This window comes from Coregonus clupeaformis, chromosome 19, assembly GCF_020615455.1.
Source record: "Coregonus clupeaformis isolate EN_2021a chromosome 19, ASM2061545v1, whole genome shotgun sequence".
Taxonomy (NCBI): domain Eukaryota; kingdom Metazoa; phylum Chordata; class Actinopteri; order Salmoniformes; family Salmonidae; genus Coregonus; species Coregonus clupeaformis.
In genome coordinates, this window is record NC_059210.1 from 41,826,651 (window position 1) to 41,847,772 (window position 21,122).

The window sequence follows — 21,122 nt, forward strand, 5'->3', positions numbered from 1 at the left end:
ATTTACATAGAGTAAATCTGTAAGTAAAAATCTGTATTGTATGTAAAAATATGAATATGAATGTTTGACAAGAATTGTATGTACACTTTTATTTTACAAAATCAGTTGGCACAACATAACATACCAAATATTACAGTGTCATGGACATTAATTTCAGTAGCATTCTGCCAACATATCAAACACTCTTAATCCCTCTTGTGCGCTCTCACGCACACACACACACATAACTCACTCACTCACTCACTCAGTCACTCCCAAAAGTACATACGCTTCAAACTAGTGATAATACCCCCCCTCCAGTAGTGTGAATGGTGTGAATGCATATAATTTTCAGTCACAAAAGTCAGCTGGAGGTGAGCTACTGCTTTACTGTGAGAATGGGCCAGGTCCAAAGTAGTTTGTACATGGTTCTCATATTATAGCTCTTATTCTTTCACTTTGTGAGTTGACCTATTTGTTTAAATGGCACCAAACATGTGCATTCCAAAGTTACAGCATTTATTTCCGTAATCCCCTTACTGCTCTTCAACACTCAAGGCTTTGTCAGTTAAATATCATGACAAGAGCCAATCCTTTGAAGAACCAGGTTAAGGGGATTGGTGTACTGTACTGTTCAGACTTAAGCATGTGAACATGTTCTTTTCCAATGAACAGATTACAGGGTTTGAACAAAGTTCAACAAAAATGAACTGAACTACAAAAACCTGGCAGTTTTCAAAAGGCAAGAAAACATTGACAAAAAAAGTGCACAAAAACAAATTCCCAGTAAAGAGGCAAGAGTAGTGTTGTCTTTGCTCAGTGTTTGGAAGACTGCAATGCATAGTTTTAGGACATAATACTGCCATAATAGAAAAACGTAAAGCATGCTATACCACCAAGATCCAATGGATGATCAACAATTTCAATTTCAATGACCAAGACATATACATCTCAGATGTACAAGGCAGTTGGTGCACTTCACTCCCCTTGCATCTGCATCAAGCTATTAAAGCTCTGCTTACGGCCACGGCTTTGTATCCAGCACCATTGTTTCAACCACTTCATAAGTCTCTTCTTTTGAAGAGGACAGTAATGGATGTGAGGTAACTGTGTCCCATTTCCTTAGTGCTGGAAGTTTTCTTAAAGGTACTGTACCTCCTCCACTCAGTTAAACCGTTTCAGCAGTAAGCTGGAGAACGGGGAGTATCTTACTACTACTGATGGTTATTGAGAAATAATGTAATGTTATATAACCATCCAATAGGGTGGGTCATTGACTTATTCCCTAGATTTTAACTAACCTCCCTGTTTGTCTCTTCTTCTTGGATAAAGACTTTTCAGGCACAAGCTCTGTAACATTTTGTTCAAGGCCATGCTGGTCGTCCTAGCTTCAACCCAACTAAATACAGCAATGGGTGACAGGAAAACATAAATAAGCTTAACGTTTGCGTGAAAGAAAAGGGAAGCTGTTTTGATATGTATTCCCTTTTGACGTTGCTACCTCATACCACAACTTTGAGACTCTCCTCAGCCTTGGGTTTGGCTGTGGACTGGTTGTCGTCTGTCTCCCCAGTCTTTCTTGGCACCTTTGGGCTGGAGGTGGCCTTTCTGGTTGTCAAGGGGCTGTTCAGTCCTTTTCTCTGCAGCTGGGGGCTGGATGAGCCCAACTTTCTGTTGTGCTGAGGGCTGGACGAGCACAACTTCCTGCCGAGCAGGGGGCTCCGGGAGCCTTTGATCTTGGGGGGCTGCTGCAGGGTGTCCATGGGCTTCAGGGTTCTCAGGCTGAGGAGCCCACAGTAGTAGTTACACTGATGCTGGGTCAGGAACTGCTCAAACACCTTAGGAGAACCATCATCTGTAAGGCCTTGATACCTGCAATGCAGAAGTCATTTCATAACTAAGAGTTGGATAAGATGATGTGGACCAACTAGTAAAACATTAGCACAGTATAGGCCTACTTCAAATAATAGCATCAATAGGTATTTCCATATGACAACCTAAATACACTGCTCAAAAAAATAAAGGGAACACTTAAACAACACAATGTAACTCCAAGTCAATCACACTTCTGTGAAATCAAACTGTCCACTTAGGAAGCAACACTGATTGACAATACATTTCACATGTTGTTGTGCAAATGGAATAGACAACAGGTGGAAATTATAGGCAATTAGCAAGACACCCCCAATAAAGGACTGGTTTTGCAGATGGTGACCACAGACCACTTCTCAGTTCCTATGCTTCCTGGCTGATGTTTTGGTCACTTTTGAATGCTGGCAGTGATTTCACTCTAGTGGTAGCATGAGACGGAGTCTACAACCCACACAAGTGGCTCAGGTAGTGCAGCTCATCCAGGATGGCACATCAATGCGAGCTGTGGCAAGAAGGTTTGCTGTGTCTGTCAGCGTAGTGTCCAGAGCATGGAGGCGCTACCAGGAGACAGGCCAGTACATCAGGAGATGTGGAGGAGGCCGTAGGAGGGCAACAACCCAGCAGCAGGACTGCTACCTCCGCCTTTGTGCAAGGAGGAGCAGGAGGAGCACTGCCAGAGCCCTGCAAAATGAGCTCCAGCAGGCCACAAATGTGCATGTGTCTGCTCAAACGGTCAGAAACAGACTCCATGAGGGTGGTATGAGGGCCCGACGTCCACAGGTGGGGGTTGTGCTTACAGCCCAACACCGTGCAGGACGTTTGGCATTTGCCAGAGAACACCAAGATTGGCAAATTCGCCACTGGTGCCCTGTGCTCTTCACAGATGAAAGCAGGTTCACACTGAGCACGTGACAGACGTGACAGAGTCTGGAGACGCCGTGGAGAACGTTCTGCTGCCTGCTACATCCTCCAGCATGACCGGTTTGGCGGTGGGTCAGTCATGGTGTGGGGTGGCATTTCTTTGGGGGGCCGCACAGCCCTCCATGTGCTCGCCAGAGGTAGCCTGACTGCCATTAGGTACCGAGATGAGATCCTCAGACCCCTTGTGAGACCATATGCTGGTGCGGTTGGCCCTGGGTTCCTCGTAATGCAAGACAATGCTAGACCTCATGTGGCTGGAGTGTGTCAGCAGTTCCTGCAAGAGGAAGGCATTGATGTTATGGACTGGCCCGCCCGTTCCCCAGACCTGAATCCAATTGAGCACATCTGGGACATCATGTCTCGCTCCGTCCACCAACGCTATGTTGCACCACAGACTGTCCAGGAGTTGGCGGATGCTTTAGTCCAGGTCTGGGAGGAGATCCCTCAGGAGACCATTCGCCACCTCATCAGGAGCATGCCCAGGCGTTGTAGGGAGGTCATACAGGCACGTGGAGGCCACACACACTACTGAGCCTCATTTTGACTTGTTTTAAGGACATTACATCAAAGTTGGATCAGCCTGTAGTGTGGTTTTCCACTTTAATTTTGAGGGTGACTCCAAATCCAGACCTCCATGGGTTGATAAATTTGATTTCCATTGATAATTTTTGTGTGATTTTGTTGTCAGCACATTCAACTATGTAAAGAAAAAAGTATTTAATAAGATTATTTCATTCATTCAGATCTAGGATGTGTTATTTTAGTGTTCCCTTTATTTTTTTGAGCAGTGTATATTATTCTGATATTTCGATATACAAACCCCTTTGATTTCGTGACGATTCTAACTTTAGTGATCTTCGGTCCAACACCTGAAAGAAACAAATCACATGGATCATATTGTTATTTGAACTGACTTTGTTAATCTTTTTCTTTTGAGAATGACCTTGTCTGCTAATCTTTCTTACCCTCCAGCCCAGTAACCAGTAAATTGCCATTTGTCCATTGGTGTATCCAATGCTGGAATGAGCAGCATTTCATTTCCACCTCTGAGGTGGCTCTGGTGATCAGCCTGCCTTTGGCATCCATCATACAGTACTTGAGGAAGATGCCTTTCAGGTCAGCCTCCACAGTGGCGTAGGGGACAGAGTTGGCAGGGCGGTACACCATATAGAGAGGGCTCACACTGTGTACAGAAAGGTGTTGGCACGTGCAGGGAAATAATTACATAATCATACTCTGTCGTTTTTTTACTCATAATATTGTGTATTGATAATGATCATTGATAAGTGTATTCATAAAAAAATATTCATAAAAAAGAATTTTTTAATGATCAAAATATACTTTGCAATCATTATAAATATTACTTACTCCAGTGAAAAGCCAAAGTTTTCAATCACCCTCGCCTCAGCTGCAAAGATTTTGCAATACTCTCGAACTGTGTTTTGGATTTTGCACTCCTGGTGAGACAAAATGCGAAGATGCATTGCATTTGTGGCACATTTTATTACAGTGAGGGAAAAAAGTATTTGATCCCCTGCTGATTTTGTACGTTTGCCCACTGACAAAGAAATTATCAGTCTATAATTTTGCTGGTAGGTTTATTTGAACAGTGAGAGACAGAATAACAACAACAGAAATCCAGAAAAACGCATGTCAAAAATGTTATAAATTGATTTGCATTTTAATGAGGGAAATAAGTATTTGACCCCCTCTCAATCAGAAAGATTTCTGGCTCCCAGAAATGGCTCTGCCATTGGCTTTACTTATTTCCCTCATTAAAATGCAAATCAACTTATAACATTTTTGACATGCGTTTTTCTGGATTATTTTGTTGTTATTCTGTCTCTCACTGTTCAAATAAACCTACCATTAAAATTATAGACTGATATTTCTTTGTCAGTGGGCAAACGTACAAAATCAGCAGGGGATCAAATACTTTTTTCCCTCACTGTATGCTTTTTCTCTACACTGAGGCTCTCCAATTCAATTGTTACACTAATCAAAGCCAGTTAGGCATTGGTATGAACCCTGGACTCAGTCTGTGACTTAGTACCTGAATGCTATTATTCTATAATACCACATGACCAGGGTCATATTCATATTCAAAACGTTTTGCAACGGAAAACGAAAGTTCAGGTAGTCCCTTCCCTCCCCGTTTCAATCAATTTTATTCTGTTTGGTGCCTAATAAATACGACCCAGTACAGATTACTTCATATGTTGCAATACCAAACAACAGCTGACCAATTTTGTACATTTTTGCAAGCTTGACACAGAAATGCTGAGTCAGAGCAATACATAACTCTAGAGGAGAGCTGTCCTTGTGATTAAATGTACTGTACATACACGTACAATAAGACTCACTTGCTTAGTCATTTCCATGTTTCTCTCTGCAAGGTTGCTCTCCTGTTTGGTCCCATAGGCGATGGGGCTTTGTACTTTGATGATACAGGTGGTTCCGGACTCAAACACAGGGTCCAGGCCATAGATAACCTTCGCCCTGCAGGCCTTATGTGCACAGCCCTCTCCCAGGTGGGCCTCCTGTGTCATAATGCGCCCAAAGAACTTATCCCCCCAGTAGCCTGGGTCTGCTAGGCCTTTGGTGAATAGCATTGGAGTCATTTCAATCTCTTCTCCAACTGTAAAGGACAGAATATGAATCTCAGAAACTCTCCACAGGAGCAGTAACACTGTTAGAATAATTGCCATAAGGTATTCAACAATACAGCAAGCAAATAGAAGTTATTACTGTATAAACCTCTCAGTGCCTGTGAGGCTTACCTTCTAAATCCTCACACAGGAAGTACTCTGAAAGTACTGCAGAAGAAGAGAAAACAATCACAAATGGTAACTTATGGAAAAAACTGTTGAAATAATATTGTGGGATTTCAAAATTATGTTTAGTTGACATCATTTACGGTCTACACTGAGAAGGAAGTCAGTGGAATCTGTCCCAAATTCGTTCTTGATTGAGCAGCCATACACCCCACAATCTCGACTGGATGTCTGGACGATGGCCAGCGCCACTTGGCTTTCATCTCCTCCACTGGGAAATAAAGGAAGATAAACAGGTTGACGTGACACAAGGCACACGCTCACTGCATATTTAATATTGTATTCACCTCCACAAGAGGTCACTGTGAGACTGAGACAGACAGTAGTGCTGCGTGCGTGCTTGCGTGAGGGAAGATTTTGCTGACCCAGCAGCCAATAGCACAGATCTAGACTTGAATGCCCCCTGGTGATTGCGAAATAGAGTGTCTCAGTTTACAGTGGCTTTGTCTGGCCAAAGCTTCACCTTGCGTCACAGTAAGTCTCAGAGCTGTGTTGGCTCCCTGGTCACATGCGCTGGATACCTCTCAGATTGAGAATGAGAGAATGGCATGGCTGTGTAATGGACACGCTGGTATAATTAAAGGCTGTTCATCTTCACAACATTAGTCCTTCATATATAGCACATGGCCCAGATTAACCAGCATATTGGGCTGTTAATGAATGTTTACTGTATCACTTTACAAAGCAACTGTTTTCAGAGGGCAGGTGTCTAACACTGTAACTACATGATGGCTTTGATCAGATTGAGTATAAATGAGATTTCACCACTAGATTGTATTGCAAGCAAATACTGTAAACTCTGGGATGGGAGATTGCCTAGGGATTTACCTTCTTTTCACCTCCACTATCTCTTCCTCGTCCCTGTACCACTTGATGGTGGAGTCACTGAGCACGTTGAAGAACTGGCACCAGAGCTTCAAGTGTCCTGAGGCATCTGGGAAGGGCTCTCCCCTGATCTTACGGATAACCTGAGGAGCTGGTGGGAGAGGGAGGGGGGACAACAAGGTAAAGATATACTGTACATGATACTCTCTAACATTTTCACTTCCTCCAGTGGAAGCTTCCTGATCAGCCCACTCTGATAGGAGACACGTGTCTACTATACACTCCCTGAGGTACCAACACCAAGAGATGAGAAAAACAAACCATATTGGGTTAATGTAAAACTAACTAACTTCAAATGAAACAAAATCTCATTCTTTTCCTATTTTATTGTTTTACCTTTGAAGGGGTTCCGCTTCTCCTCAGGAGGTTTGACCTCAGTCTTGGGGCTCTCTGGCTCCTCTGTGCTGATCTCCTCCACAACTTTGGGCACCTCCAGGGTGGCCTTCCTACGGTTCAGCAGAGGGGAGCGTCTCTCTAGCGGTGGGGTCTGTGAGCCTGTTGGGGCCTGCAGCAACGCTGCCCTGCGAGCCTGACTGGGCGACATGTATGGAGCCTCCTTCTTGACCTGGGTGTCTAGTGGACTACCACCCACACCCAGTGCCACCACTACCCCAACCCCTTCTCCCTCCCTGGGGATGAAGATCTTGCGGCGAGCTCCAGAGGCAAGCTCTTCAGGCGTGGCAGAGCGGATGAGGGTCAGACTGTCCCTTCTTTTCAGCCTGGGGCTGCTCTCACAGGACAGGGAGGACGTTGGGGTGTCTCCACCACTCTGCTCCAACACTGTCTTCTCACTGTTAGGAGGGTCATCCACAGTAATGGCAGGGGGAGTCCTTGAAGTGAACCTGCGGAGACTGCTGGGACTCCTGGGGGGTGTTGGGGGTTTGACAGCAAGCCTTTCAATAGAGTTTCTTTCTCTTGGTTCATTGCCAATGATGTAAGACTCTATCCTTGACTCTTTGAGTGGTTTTACTTTTTCAGCTTCAGTAAAACTGATGTCCACTGCATTTTGCATTGTTGTTACTTCTGTTGGCACTAAGGCTTTATATGACAAAGAGGGGAAGTTGTCTATCCCACTCTGTTCCTTTGTTTTTGTAGTCTGTTTCTGTGGATCACTATGGGGTTTGTCAGACTCAGAGGAAGTATAATTTTCAAAATCACTCTTGACCCCCCTGAGCATATCCGCCAATGATTCTGATTCTTTATTCCCATTTTTAGGAAGCTCGTTGCTTTCAGAAATAGGAGGGACCACACACAGAGGCACTTTGGGTGCTTCCTTTGGCTTTCCTCTATCTAAGACGGGGGGCTTGAGAAGTGGATGCTCATGATCCATTTTCCTGAGTTTACTGTCATCAGTATAGGAAACATTTACTGTAGGAATTAACGTCTTTGTGAGCCGCTCACTCTTTATGGTAGTTGGCTGCTCTGCCGTAGGCGTTTTTGCCTCTTCAACTGGTTGGGGAACTTCCTGCACTTTCTCTGTTGGTCGGATGATATCATCATTCCACATACTTTCTTGAGTGGGTGTCACATCTATAACCACTGAGGTAAAAGCTGCGCTATTTTCTGTCATCATTATGTCTGACACATCATTTGCATCATCCTTTTGGAAAATGTCTGGCTCTGATGTAGGTTCATTGGGTGTAATAGGTATTAATGGCTGTGTAGGCTCTTTGACTTCTGGCTCCATAATCTCTATATTTGGTATAATCACTTGCTCTTCTTTTATCTGTTGTTCTGGCACAATTATTTTGATTTCTGGGATTTTAAGAGCAGAATCTACCATTCTAATCTCTGGTACATTTCCAAAGTATCCACCCAGATTAGTGGAATTAGCCTCTGGACTGGTAACTGATGCTGCCACTGGTGGCTCAGGGGACACAATGGCAGAGCCTTTCACAGGCTGGGTCTCTGAGTGGATCTTAGATTCACCCAGCAATTCCACCTTTATTTCAGTCACCTTTTCTTCTGTTTTAACCTGTCTCTCAATAGTGTGGGTCGGTACTTCATTTCTCTCTAAGCTCACATCCTGTTCCTCAGACTTTTTCTGCACAATAGGTGCCACCTGTTCTTGTATTTTCAGGTTGCCAAATGAACTGTCCACTAAACTTTTCTCCAAAGCAGGAGTATATTCCACTTTTAAGGCACTTTCAAGACTATCCTCCAAACCTAAGGTAGAGTTCTCTTTTATGTTGAGATAATGATCCTCCCCTGTCACAGGATGGCATTCCTCTGGTATATTTTGACCATCATTCTCTGAATTCTCTGGGAGTAAACTTTTGAAATGGATCTCCTTGTTATGTATCTTCTCTCTCCTCTCCTCTAAAACACTCACATTTAAAGTGGGACATGGTTGATTCTCTGCTTTGACATCACCTTTCTCTCCTTTCTCCTCAAAAGCACGAGAACATTTCTCTTGTGTCTCATAGACACTTCCAATGCCCTTCTCATCCACATGCATTACCTTCTCTTTCTCACTTTCTGTGGTCACTGTCATCAGGCCCAGGTTGACTGTGGGTGAGACATTATTGTTAGGAGCACTCCCGATGTCACCCATACTAGTGAGATTTGACATATTGGGACCTGCTCCACTGCTGTGGTCTGGGCTCTGTGGAGAGTCAGATGGACCTTGTTTGTGTAAATCTTCAGTTTTGTCATCATGTCTTGTCAACAGATCAGTCCTGGAAGAAAACACTTGGATGTTTGGCTCATGTGTGGCTGACACAACCACATGGGGGACAGAGTCTGCCTGGGTCTGGTCCACAGTTGCCTTGAGGCAAAAACAAACACAGCTGTTTAGTACCACGAAACATCAACACACTCAAATGGTATTTTGAAATCCCTGAACAACACAATAATTCATTACAACACCATGATAACTACTACGCTTGGATTTACATTAGTGGTAGTGTATACACAGTGGTGACCCGTCATTCAGGGCAGGTGTTTGTTTGATGCCTGTTTTGCATGTTATTTTGGCATTAATACCTGTCACATATCAGTTTGTAAACAATGTAAAAAAAATATATAATTGAGTTAATAAAGCCGCATATAAACATGGTCTCTGTTTTGCTTTCTTGAGTAAGGCAGCTCCAAAATGCAGGTGTTTCATCCTAGCTCAGTGCTTTCTGTGGTGGTGGGGCAGCCAGCGGAAAATACGGAGCGTAGGGGTTGGTAATGTTCTCTAGTTGCGCCGTGATTGGCTCAGTGTTTTGTCACTGATGGGGTCAATACGTCAACGCAAAATCTACGGGGAAAATTCAAGACCCTTGGGTGCTACCATTGAGTAACATTAGAAGTGCCCATCCAAGAAGGCTCAAGGTAATTGGCCACAGATAAAATGACGTCAAATCACGTTATTTCTACCGTAGCTTTGATTGGGCTGTCAACATCATACTTTCATAATCTTAGCTAGCAAGCTAGCAGTCATCATCATGAATCAAGTCGACAATCTACTGGCAAATCCTTTTTAATCCTTGTCAAATGAAGAGAAATAATGAAGAGAAATTATAGATAAAACGTATGTAAACAATGGCTCATCGGCCATTGGACATAAACATTACACAACAAGTTGGAAATCGCAAATTCAACAATGAGTGGTTTGGAAGGAATCAGTGGCTAACTGCAAGCATTGCAAAGCAATCACTAGCCTGCTATTCAGTGGAGTGGGTGTGTGGTCCAAGTCTGGGTTTAAGGGTTTATTTTACAAGGTTAAAAGGATAAACATTCAACATTGGCCATGCTGTCAATCCAGCATGACTTCTGCCGCGTTCAAAACAACTGGAAACTCGGAACTGGGAAATCTCAGACTTCAGTGAGTTCAAGACAACTGGGAACTCAGAAAAAATGAGCTCCGACTGGGAAAATAAGTTTTGAACGGTCATCCAACTCGGAATTGTAAATCGGGAACTCGGGCCTCTTTCTAGAGCTCCGACCTGAAGATCACTGACGTCATGATTCGACCTTGTTTTTTTCCGAGTTCCCAGTTGTCTTGAAAGCACCATAAATCCAGAGAATGCCTGACTTTGATGACAAAGTTTGATGACAAATTTGCCCACGAAGGACCGCCGCGCCACCTTCCTGTTCAAGTGAGCACAGCACCACAATGTGAGCCCAAAAATGTATTGTGTGCTACTGCATAAATTATGTAATATGCCAGGGAGATATGTATACTGTAGCTAAGAAAGTAATACTAAGTGTATGTTGTGTAGTAAGCTGTTAGTAGCCTATGTGCCTTACCCTAATCATTTGGTCCCTTTTCCCCTCATAATTTAGCCTACTGCGTATATGCCCCCTTTATTTATCCTACGGTTCTGACTTGGTGTACATTTCAAAAGTGCTGAACAAAAAGTTGTGTTGACTACGTCTGTCCTAGCTCGCTCATTAATGTCTTAAACGAAATTACGGATTGCCTCTTATCCGCTCGTCGTCTCCTTATGCCATAGTTTGTACATCTCAATTGTCAGTAGAAACCACATTTGTTTAAGCAAGTCAACCATATAAGCTATGTTTTTTTTAAAGGCAGTAAATGAGGCTGAATGAACTGTTTCGCTGCCAGTCAAGGCTCCGCTGATAGCCAGGTGTAGCAGTGGTAAGGTGTTGGGACTCTGCTGTTGGGACAGCTTTATGTAGGCTCTAACAGTTTGTGGGCACCGTTTGTCATGGTTATAGTGCAATTAATGTATTGTTTAGTGTTGTGTTGTGTTGTGTTGTGTAGTGGCTTTGCTGGCATGCATCTAAACATTTATTTTGTTTGTTTGCCCCACCAAGATTTACATGCTAAAATCGACACTGTGTATACAATCATAATTTATTGGGACTGTGAATCTTCATCTACATTTTACATTTACATTTTAGTCATTTAGCAGACGCTCTTATCCAGAGCGACTTACAGTTACACTTAGCTTTGGGGAAGTACCACAACCCACTAATCATTAACTGCAATGGAGAGCGGTTTGAAATCATTGACAAACTATTTGTTATGGCCAACCACATGATAAATAATATAAAGTATATGCCATTTACCAGACGATTTATCCAAAGCGACTTACAGTCATGATCAAGGCCCAGTATGTTGACCTTTGACTATTTGACACTTTGTGCTTCTTTTGGACTGACTGAAGTTTTTTTCCATAATAAATCAGCTTTAAGGATGACCACAGATATAATATAACGCCAGAACATCTAAAGATCCCTATACAGTATCAGAGTTTTCAACATACGTGAACTGTATTACCTTTGTGAACATGTTGTATCAGAAAACATTTACGTGGTGTTTGTTTGACCACGGACAATATCTCTTTTTTTTTTTTTACGACCTGTCAGTTTTCATGAACACGTCCTTACCATATTGAGTAGGCTAGAGGTTAGTTGAAACCAAGATTTTGAAAATGTCACGTGTTTCAAAACTGACAGCTTTGTCTACACAAGATAAGGTAAACAGCTCCTCTTTTTTCCACACAAGGAAACAACCTGTAATCAAACTACTGCTACTGTATTACATATGGCAGTATAATCAACAAAATAATCATATGATTTGATGATACGAAGATGCAATAAATTCAACCATTCTAATAGTTTATTCTGTTTCATGCTTTTCTATTTTGCAGCAATGTATTTGAAGGGAGACCATTGTGTTAGGATAATTGAGGTGTTTCCATGTCAGGCTGTAAGGGTTGGGGTGAGGTGTGACCCAGGTGCGGTGCAGGATAGGCAGTAGGCAGAGATGGTGAAACAAGGATCTTTACTGGTGATCCCGAAGCCAAAATACAAAATAACGAACTTATCACGATAAAAGAAAGGCGGAGCAAATAAGTCTCCAAAAAACGTCTGACAGCCAAAATACGAAATACTACCTAAGACTGAAACAAATAATGAAACAGGGAGAACACTTCTCAAGTACCTGTACATAGGTCTCCGATCAGTCCTTTAACAGGTGTGTTATTTACACAATGAGCTAGTGAGCTGAATTAATGAGTGCCTGTCTGTTGGCAAGGGACCATAAATTCATCCCACCTCAAGTGACTCATGCTCAAAGTATTTTGCCATTGCCCAGCACAAACTCAGAAAATTCAGTTGTCTTTGGGGAAATAGGGACAACACCTATGTGACTTTCATGTAAAAGTCATCCATTATATTTGTGTCAACATGTTTCCTGTTTTGAAAGACTGAGCCTTTTAAAAGTAACAATCCCTGAGGCAAAAGCAATTTCTATCTTAATCTTAAAACAAATGTTTATTTTTCATGGATTACAGGTTTGTTTGAAGAGCACTATGTAGTTTACACTGAATAATAATATTTATCATTTTGAGGAATCTATGTCAGTCTTATCTACAACTTCCCCTGACTTTTTCTCAGATCATTTTTTCCTTAAGTCATTAATGACATATCACTTTCATGTGCTACTGACAGAAACCAACCACGTGCAGTTCCATGACAACATGGTAGAACAGGAGAGCCCATAAAATAGAAGTTGTGGTTAATGGAGAGGAACTGGTGTCACGTTCAATCTAAAAATGGAGCTCTGGCAAGAACTAGGCCTCTTTATTTCACAGAAGTTTCACTCTTGTGCGCAAGCACAAGTTCTGTCAAATGTTATGAGTTCCTCCAATTGATGTGCCCCAACATCTAACATTAACTCGCTACAACAGAAAAGAGGAGTTGCAGTTCCACATTATGGAGAAACCTATCCACAAAAACACTGCTTGCCAGGTGTAAGTGTGTGTGAAGAGTGGAGAGTGGAGAGCGGCTCCCCTTACTGCACGTTGTTCTAATCCATACAAACACTGGACAGAAGACTTGAAGGTTAATTAAATTACCACCATAGGGGACTAATAGAATCTGTGTCATCATGTGTCACTGGCATTGAGAGAGATGTGGATTCTAGTTGCATTACTGAGACAATCTGTCAGCATTTCAACTAGAAGGGAAGTAAAGCCATGAAACATAACCATATCTGTTTACCAGTGATGTTAATCGATTATGAGCCATACTGTTGCATAGTCTACAGCCGGGGTCTCCAACCCTGTTCCTGGAGAGCTACCATCCTGTAGGTTTTCACTCAAACCCTAATCTAGCGCACCTGATTCTAATAATTAGCTGGTTGATAAGCTGAACCAGGTTAGTTACAACTGGGGTTGGAGCGAAAACATACATTAAGGTAGCTCTCGAGGAACAGGGTTGGACACCCCTGGTCTACAATATAACATAAAATTGGACAGTGCCAGTACGTCATGTCGGCAGGATTACAATCAAACAACCATTACATCATCCAGCGAGCTCATTGTTGAAATGTAATCATATTTCATGGTCACAACATAATGGTAGGCTTATCCTATTGTCTTCAGTACACGCAAACGAATGCTAATACAACCCTGAGAGTTTGACAGTGAGATAAAAGCACCAGTGCCCAGTCACTCTACGTATGGAGAGACTTCCTCCATTACCAAAGAGAAAGAGGTTTATTTTAAGATGAGGGTGACAGTAAGGAATGTGTCCAATGTGAAGAGGTCCTACTCTCATGCTAGGGCCTGCCTCAGAGATATCTACATACTGACCACAAGACCACTGAGACCCTGTGTCTACACGCTCCGCCCTCTTTGGAATGTTGGTCCAATTTTGACAAGTGGTTTATGATTACCATCAAAGCACAGTGGAAACAGTGCACAGAGAATTACAACATTTGTTTCATCAGAGCAATTTATAGGAGTTTTTGTGAAGACACATTTTTTCATCACCTCATCCAATCTCCCTGAGAATTATTTGTATTAGTCAAGAGCAGACTGCCCCAACAGTCTCATTATTTTATAGAAGTTGGCATGTTCATGTAGGCAGGTTCCTTGTTTCCTTCACGATATTGTGCGAGGTGTTGCTCTCGAGTGATACTAATGCACTCTCAACAGTCTAGATGATGTAACAGAGCCTGGCTGACTTGTCCCCTTGTTGCTGATAGTTTCCTTAAAGGGCAAGTGTGTTCTGTCTGCTCCAGAGCACAGAACAACTAACAAACCCATTGTCTCTGATACCATTCATCTGCATCCACCATGTTCTCTGGAGTCTGGACTCTGGACATTATCTGGCTATTTGCTGTGGCTTAATCATTTGTACAGTTTTGGCTGTTGGCATGGTGTGGTTAGATTCAAGTCTTGTTGCTCAAATGTACAATCTATAAATAACCTGGCCTACTGCAGTGTCAGACTGAGACTGAGCCATCAAGATGATCTCAGAAGCAACAAGGTACTTACCTCACTGAGGGCTGGAAGGCCAGATGTGGGCACTGTATCTGTACTGCTACTGATCATCACCTCTGGACATACCTCCTTCTGCTCAACGTGCTCCAGTGAATCAGGCACACTCTCTGGTGCTCTTTTGGGAGCTGGCGGGGGTTTTTCTGAGTGTGAAACAGTAAATCCATGCATGTGTTCAGCTGGGTTCAACATCTCAAATGACACCAGCTGCTTGTGTGGTACCACAGTTTTTGGTGCTTCCTGTGGCCCATCTACCACCATGTGCACTGTCTCCTCTGTGGGTTTTTTATATACCTCTGGGTGACCATCCGGCTCCTGTGGATGGGGAGGGCTAGGGTACGGCTGTGTTGGGTCAACTGGATGACCTCGGTCCCTCTCCTGACCTTTCACATGATGCTCAGAAGAAGCATGATCCTTCTTACTCTTACCAAAGAAAAAGTATTTGACTGAGTGGAGCACATTGGAAAGAGTTTCCTGAATGTGGTGGTAATCGTGAGGATCTCCCTCCTTATGGGCATGCGCCTTAGCCTCCATTCTGACCTCTGAGGCAGTGTTGTTATGTCCTGTTGTCCTTTGCAACTGCTCTGCTCTTTCTTTTTCTCTCTCAATTGACATTTTCTCTCTTTCCTGTTCTTCTCCAAGCATCCTCTCTCTCTCCGCCCTTCCTCTTTCTGCCCTCTCTCTCCCCTGCTCCTCTCTCTCTTTCTGTTTTTCTGCATCTGTTTTAGGATCTGCGGTAGTAGTATCAATTGCCTCCACTGCCACAGTTTCCTCCACTCGTGCAGGGATCTTCTTTTCTTCAGCAGTCTGTGAATGAAGGGTCTCTGCCAGAAATTGAGCCAAACTTATTCCTCCATCATATGCATTTTCACTGGTGCCTGGTCCTGTATGACTACTGTTACTGCTGACAACCCCAGAATCTACACCATTTGAGATCTTTATCTTTTTTTTGGCAAAGGTTTCTGTGGTTGGGGACTTGGTGGTGACAATCTCCATGTTGTCAAAGTCATTGCTGCGAGTCTTGCTCCCATTCTCTGTAGTCGTCACTGGGGTCGGTTCACTGACTTCAGCACCGGCCCCATTAGGTTCTACAACAGCCACAGCCGCTGCCCCCTGGCTGACTGTGTTCTCCTCCCCATCCGGTGGTGAAGAGGGGGCGCTTGGGGTCCGGCGCTTCCTCTGAGGGGGGATCGGGCTGCTCTGGAGAGGCTTCTGTTCCCGAGGCTCCTTCTGGACGTTCTCCTTGCCCCTTCTCCTGCTCTCCTCCAACTCCCTCTTCTTGTTCTCTGCCTTCTGTTTCAGCTTGCCAAAGAACCTCTGGTGGATCTTGAACTCGCTCATGGTGCCCACCTCCAGAACCCCAGAGCAGGAGACAATGCCTTTGCTGTTCCTGGCTGAAGCCTGATAGATGGCTGCATCATCCACTGTGCAGCTGCAAAGAGAGAGACTCGAATTATTTTGGGAACACTGCAGGCACCATTGAGCACAATAATACACATCTTCTAAACCCAAATTCTAATTGTTGAATTTCGTGACATTTATTATCTGGTGTAAATGGTGTATGGTATTCTCATTGTTTTACATACTTGTAAATTTGGAGTGTGTGGGTTTTTCCATTGCGGCCAATTTCATATTTTGGAAGACCGCAGTATCGGTCCAACTCCATGTCGTCTCTGTACCACGTCAGTTCTGGGGCTGGGTTTCCTGTGGACATCACAAGGAGATGGCACATCACAGACATACAGTGTAATATAATGACCAGGTTAAATACTCAAAAAATCTATTTTTGATTAGATATAGTTTAATGTTTATCTCTCATAAAGATTATGCCACTTATGATCATTATTTTAATTTCCAGGTTATCCTTGAGGTATGAACACAGTAGCCATTAGTTGTTTTTTCATGCACCTTATGAATGAATTAATCAGCAAAAAAAAACTAAAGGAACAGAAAGTTTGAAAGGAAATTGTATCAAGAACCAAGGCCTGTTTCAGACTGTTGAGTCATAGCAGTTTGCAAGGCCACAAGTTCTACTGCTGTGGTTGAGAAGGGGCCAACTCAGATGCCGGGGGGAAGGCAACAGCAAAACCCGCTTAGATGTTTAATCCTATTTATGTCTTGCCTCTCTGCGCCAACATTATGCCATTGCTAATTTAGTCTGAGCTGCCTTTACTTTTCAACAGTTTTCTTTTATTTTCACGTTAATGAATAAGCTATAGAAGAAAACATAAGAATAAGCATTCATAAGCAGTTATAAGCATTTTAAAGTAACTTGTCTCTTTGCATTGTCTTCAATCAACGTTTATATATGAATCGCCCTTCTCAATTAATGTTTGCATCGCTGTTCAGAAGTAGGTTTGTCTCTCTGCTTTGATTTCAAACTAACCACAGAATGACTAGTACCATCGCCTAGTCATATCTATCTAACGCATTCCAACACACATACACAAATGCAAGTAAGTATGTCAACTCTGAGGGAGGTTGTTTAGTGTAGGCCTACCTGTAACCACACATGTCAACTTCACATTACAGTTCTCTGACACGGCCTTGGATTTTAAGGTGGTCTCAAATACAGGCTGGGTGTCCTCAGTCAGCTGAGCCATCACACCAAACAATGTACTCCTGGAGACAGAAAGGGTGTGTCACGATCGTCAGGGAGAGACCAAGGCGCAGCGTTGAATGCGAACATTATATATTTATTTAGAATGATCACACGATCAAAACAACAACGATAACGTGACGTCTACAGTATAACACAAACCAAATCAGAACAAGAAACCACAAACACAAAGTGAAAGACAGACAGTTAAATATGGCTCCCAATCAGAGACAACCAGCTGACACTCGTTGCCTCTGATTGGGAGTCACTCAGGCCAACATAGATAGACAACGACTAGAACCTAAACAAAATAAACACCCTGGCTCAACATACGAGAGTCCCCAGAGCCAGGGCGTGACAGGGTGCTTTAGCTTTAGTGTCTGTTCTTCAGGGCATGTGCTGAAGTACTTTCCAATGAGAAAGCCAATATTTCAAGTATCTTTTAGCCAACCATTATTCATTCTACACTTCCCACTGGGCAAATAGCAGTTGAATCAACGTTGTTTTCACGTCATTTTTATGAAATTACGCTGAACCAATGTGGAATAGACGTCGAATAGACGTCTTTGCCCAGTGGGTTGTTTATTCCAGGGAGGGGAAGAAGGCAGTTAATAATCATTACTGATTGTGAAGGGAGATTGAGATTGCTCTCTCAAACATTTAACATTTCTTAGCAGTTGAAAAAATGACATGGTAACAGTACCTATAACGTTGTTGAAAATATTTATAACTTTGTATGAATGAAATTGTACATCAACGTTGATGTTCAATAACATCAAAGAAGTCAATATAACATATTCACATACAGCATTGTTAAAAACAGGTGTAGGTTTGCTCTTTCACTCTTGGGGGTAAACCGGGATGTGAGGTTAATATGTTAGTTAGAATGGATGTTTTAAAAGAACGCATTACTTCGATGACCTGATTTGAGAATACTTTGAGTAGCTATTCATAGATGAGGCAAATACAGGCATCCCATCAGTCATATTGGTGGTTTTGATGATTTTACACAGGACTCAGTTGTATTTATAAAGTAGGCTACAAATGAAGAATTCTTACCGGTATTCTAAGAGTTGTGCTTTTCTTTAGAATGCTGAAATACTGTTACATGGTTATTACCTGCCATGTAACATTTGCATTTTGGACTAGAAAAGCCTCCACAGATATGTTGAGATGGCCAAAATAAAAATGGATCATATTACTCCAGTGCTAGCCTCTCTACATTGGCTTCCTGTTAAGGCTAGGGTTGATTTCAAGGTTTTGCTGCTAACCTACAAAGCATTACATGCGCTTGCTCCTACCTATCTCTCCGATTTGGTCCTGCCATACATACCTACACGTACGCTACAGTCACAAGACGCAGGCCTCATTATTGTCCCTAGAATTTCTAAGCAAACAGCTGGAGGCAGGGCTTTCTCCAATAGAGCTAAATTTTTATGGAATGGTTTGCCTATCCATGTGAGAGACACAGACTCTGTCTCGACCTTTAAGTCTTTACTGAAGACTCATCTCTTCAGTAGGTCCTATGATTGAGTGTAGTCAGGCCTAGGGGTGCGAAGGTGAACGGCAAGGCACTGGAGCGACGAACTGCCCTTGCTGTCTCTGCCTGGCCGGCTCCCCTCTCTCCACTGGGATTCTCTGCCTCTGACTCTATTACGGGGGCTGAGTCACTGGCTTACTTGTGCTCTTCCATGCCGTCCCTAGGAGGGGTGCGTCACTTGAGTGGGTTGAGTCACAGACATGATCTTCCTGTCCGGTATTGCGCCCCCTCAGGCTCGTGCGGTGGAGGAGATCTTCATGGGCTATACTCAGCCTTGTCTCAGGGTAGTAAGTTGGTGGTCTTTTGATATCCCTCTATTGGTGTGTGGACTGTGCTTTGGCAAAGTGGGTGGGGTTATATCCTGCCTGGTTGGCCCTGTCCGAGGATATCGTCAGACAGGGCCACAGTGTCCCCCGACCCACCCCTATCTCAGTCTCCAGTAACTATGTTGCAATAGTCTATGTGCCGGGGGGCTAGGGTCAGTCTGTCCTATCTGGTGTAATTCTCCTGTCTTATCTGGTGTTCTGTGTGAATTTAAGTATGCTCCCTCTAATTCTCTCGCTCTCCCTCTCTCCCTCCCCTCCCGGAGGACCTGAGCCCTAGGATCATGCCTCAGGACTACTTGGCCTGATGACTCCTGGCTGTTCCCAGTCCACCTGGTCGTGCTGCTGCTCCAGTTTCAACTGTTCTGCCTGCGGCTAGGGAACCCTGACCTGTTCACCGGACGTGCTACCTTGTCCCGGACCTGCTGTTTTCGACTCTCTCTCTCTACCGCACCTGCTGTCTCGACCTCTGAATGCTCGGCTATGAAAAGCCAACTGACATTTACTCCTGAGGTACTGACCTGTTGCACCCTCTACAACACTGTGATTATTATTTGACCCTGCTGGTCATCTATGAACGTTTGAACATCTTGAAGAACAATCTGGCCATAAGTCGCCATGTACTCTTATAATCTCCACCCGGTACAGCCAGAAGAGGACTGGCCACCCCTCAGAGTCTGGTTCCTCTCTAGGTTTCTTCCTAGGTTCTTGCCTTTCTGGGGAGTTTTTCCTAGCCACTGTGCTTCTACATCTGCATTGCTTGCTGTTTGGGGTTTTAGGCTGGGTTTCTGTATTGCACTTTGTGACATCTGCTGATGTAAAAAGGGCTTTATAAATACATTTGATTGATTTATTGATTGATTAATGAATGTGTGTGGTGGACAGAGTCACACTGAAACACCTAGCATCACAATGAAACAAGGAAGAAGAGGCCATCTACCTGTTTTCAGGCCTGACATTGGAGAGGTAGTTGCAGCTCTCCGAGCGGCCATTCGAAGAGCTGACCTCATCCTCATTGTAGCTGCCGCCGGACCTCCCATTGCCAGAGTAAGAACGGGTCATTGGTCTTCTGGAAGTCATTGTCCACTCAACAGATATTCCCACAAATATAAAGGATAAGTGTCTACTACATAAGACTGGTCCTTGAGTGAAAAAAGCTCAGCTTGTCATGGATCAAAGCCCCAGTTTCAAGTTACAGTGTCTTACCGGTGTAAGAGTTGCTGGAAAAGAACAGAGAAAACAGCTGTGAATACTGTTAAATGTTGATCTAGATTAATCTTTGGGAAACCTTTCAACCATTCAAATAGATCCTCAAAGAAAAAATAACATGTATGCACCTTTCTCAAGCAATGTAAAAATTATTGTACTCATGTAATTCAGACAGTGGTAACTGCTTTCCTTTGACCAAGCTAAGCAGTTGCAATGGAGAACATTATAAATAGGAACTGCTATCAGGCTTGACAAGGGTTGTTGGAGGAGTCAAACGTAATCCTTAGACATTATTATACAATTCAGAGGTTAAGATTGAACTCAAACACTTCTTGGTTGAAAGAAAAGTTTATAATATTGTGAACTTACCATTTATAGGCTTTTCAGTGTCCTTTGGAGCCTGATTCCCAGTGGCAAAGCTCTGACTGCAATTGTCAATCATAGGCATGCTTGTAGTGCCATCAGGACCCTATTTATAGCAGACCTACAAATAGCCACAAGTGCACATCACATTTTCCCAAGCTAGCCTTCAGACATATATTCAACAAGAGAAGGCTAAATGTAATCTCTGAGGAAAAATCTATAAATTCCCAAATTGGAAGAAAGTATGTCAAATAAAAATCACAAGAGATAGCAGATCATTATACACTATCATAGTTGACCAATAAAGGTAATGTTAAAAACACAACCTCTTAACATGTTGACAGCAGTGAGTAT

General features: G+C 43.2%; 1 protein-coding gene across 1 annotated transcript; it reads right to left on the reverse strand.

Moving 5' to 3' along the window:
- Positions 1–63: 63 nt before the first annotated feature.
- Positions 64–20,883, reverse strand: alpk3a (alpha-kinase 3a). The gene is made up of 14 exons (XM_041837480.2): positions 20,775–20,883; positions 20,137–20,416; positions 17,235–17,356; positions 16,321–16,438; positions 14,732–16,166; positions 6,828–9,258; positions 6,435–6,582; positions 5,690–5,817; positions 5,553–5,588; positions 5,136–5,410; positions 4,141–4,229; positions 3,738–3,955; positions 3,593–3,641; positions 64–1,851 (listed from the first exon to the last, which is right to left on the reverse strand). Exons 2-14 carry the CDS (start codon positions 20,274–20,276, stop codon positions 1,482–1,484), a joined length of 5,559 nt encoding a protein of 1,852 aa, XP_041693414.1. The 5' UTR covers positions 20,277–20,416; positions 20,775–20,883; the 3' UTR covers positions 64–1,481.
- Between the last annotated feature and the right edge of the window lie 239 nt (positions 20,884–21,122).

Excerpts from the sequence above, each read along its gene's own strand:
- alpk3a (XM_041837480.2), bottom strand. The coding sequence starts at position 20,276 with ATGACTTCCAGAAGACCAATGACCCGTTCTTACTCTGGCAATGGGAGG. Across the intron at positions 9,259-14,731 it reads GCCTTCCAGCCCTCAGTGAG|GCAACTGTGGACCAGACCCA; the intron begins GTAAGTACCTTG and ends TTTTGCCTCAAG. Across the intron at positions 5,589-5,689 it reads CTTCCTTCTCAGTGTAGACC|TACTTTCAGAGTACTTCCTG; the intron begins GTAAATGATGTC and ends CTTCTTCTGCAG.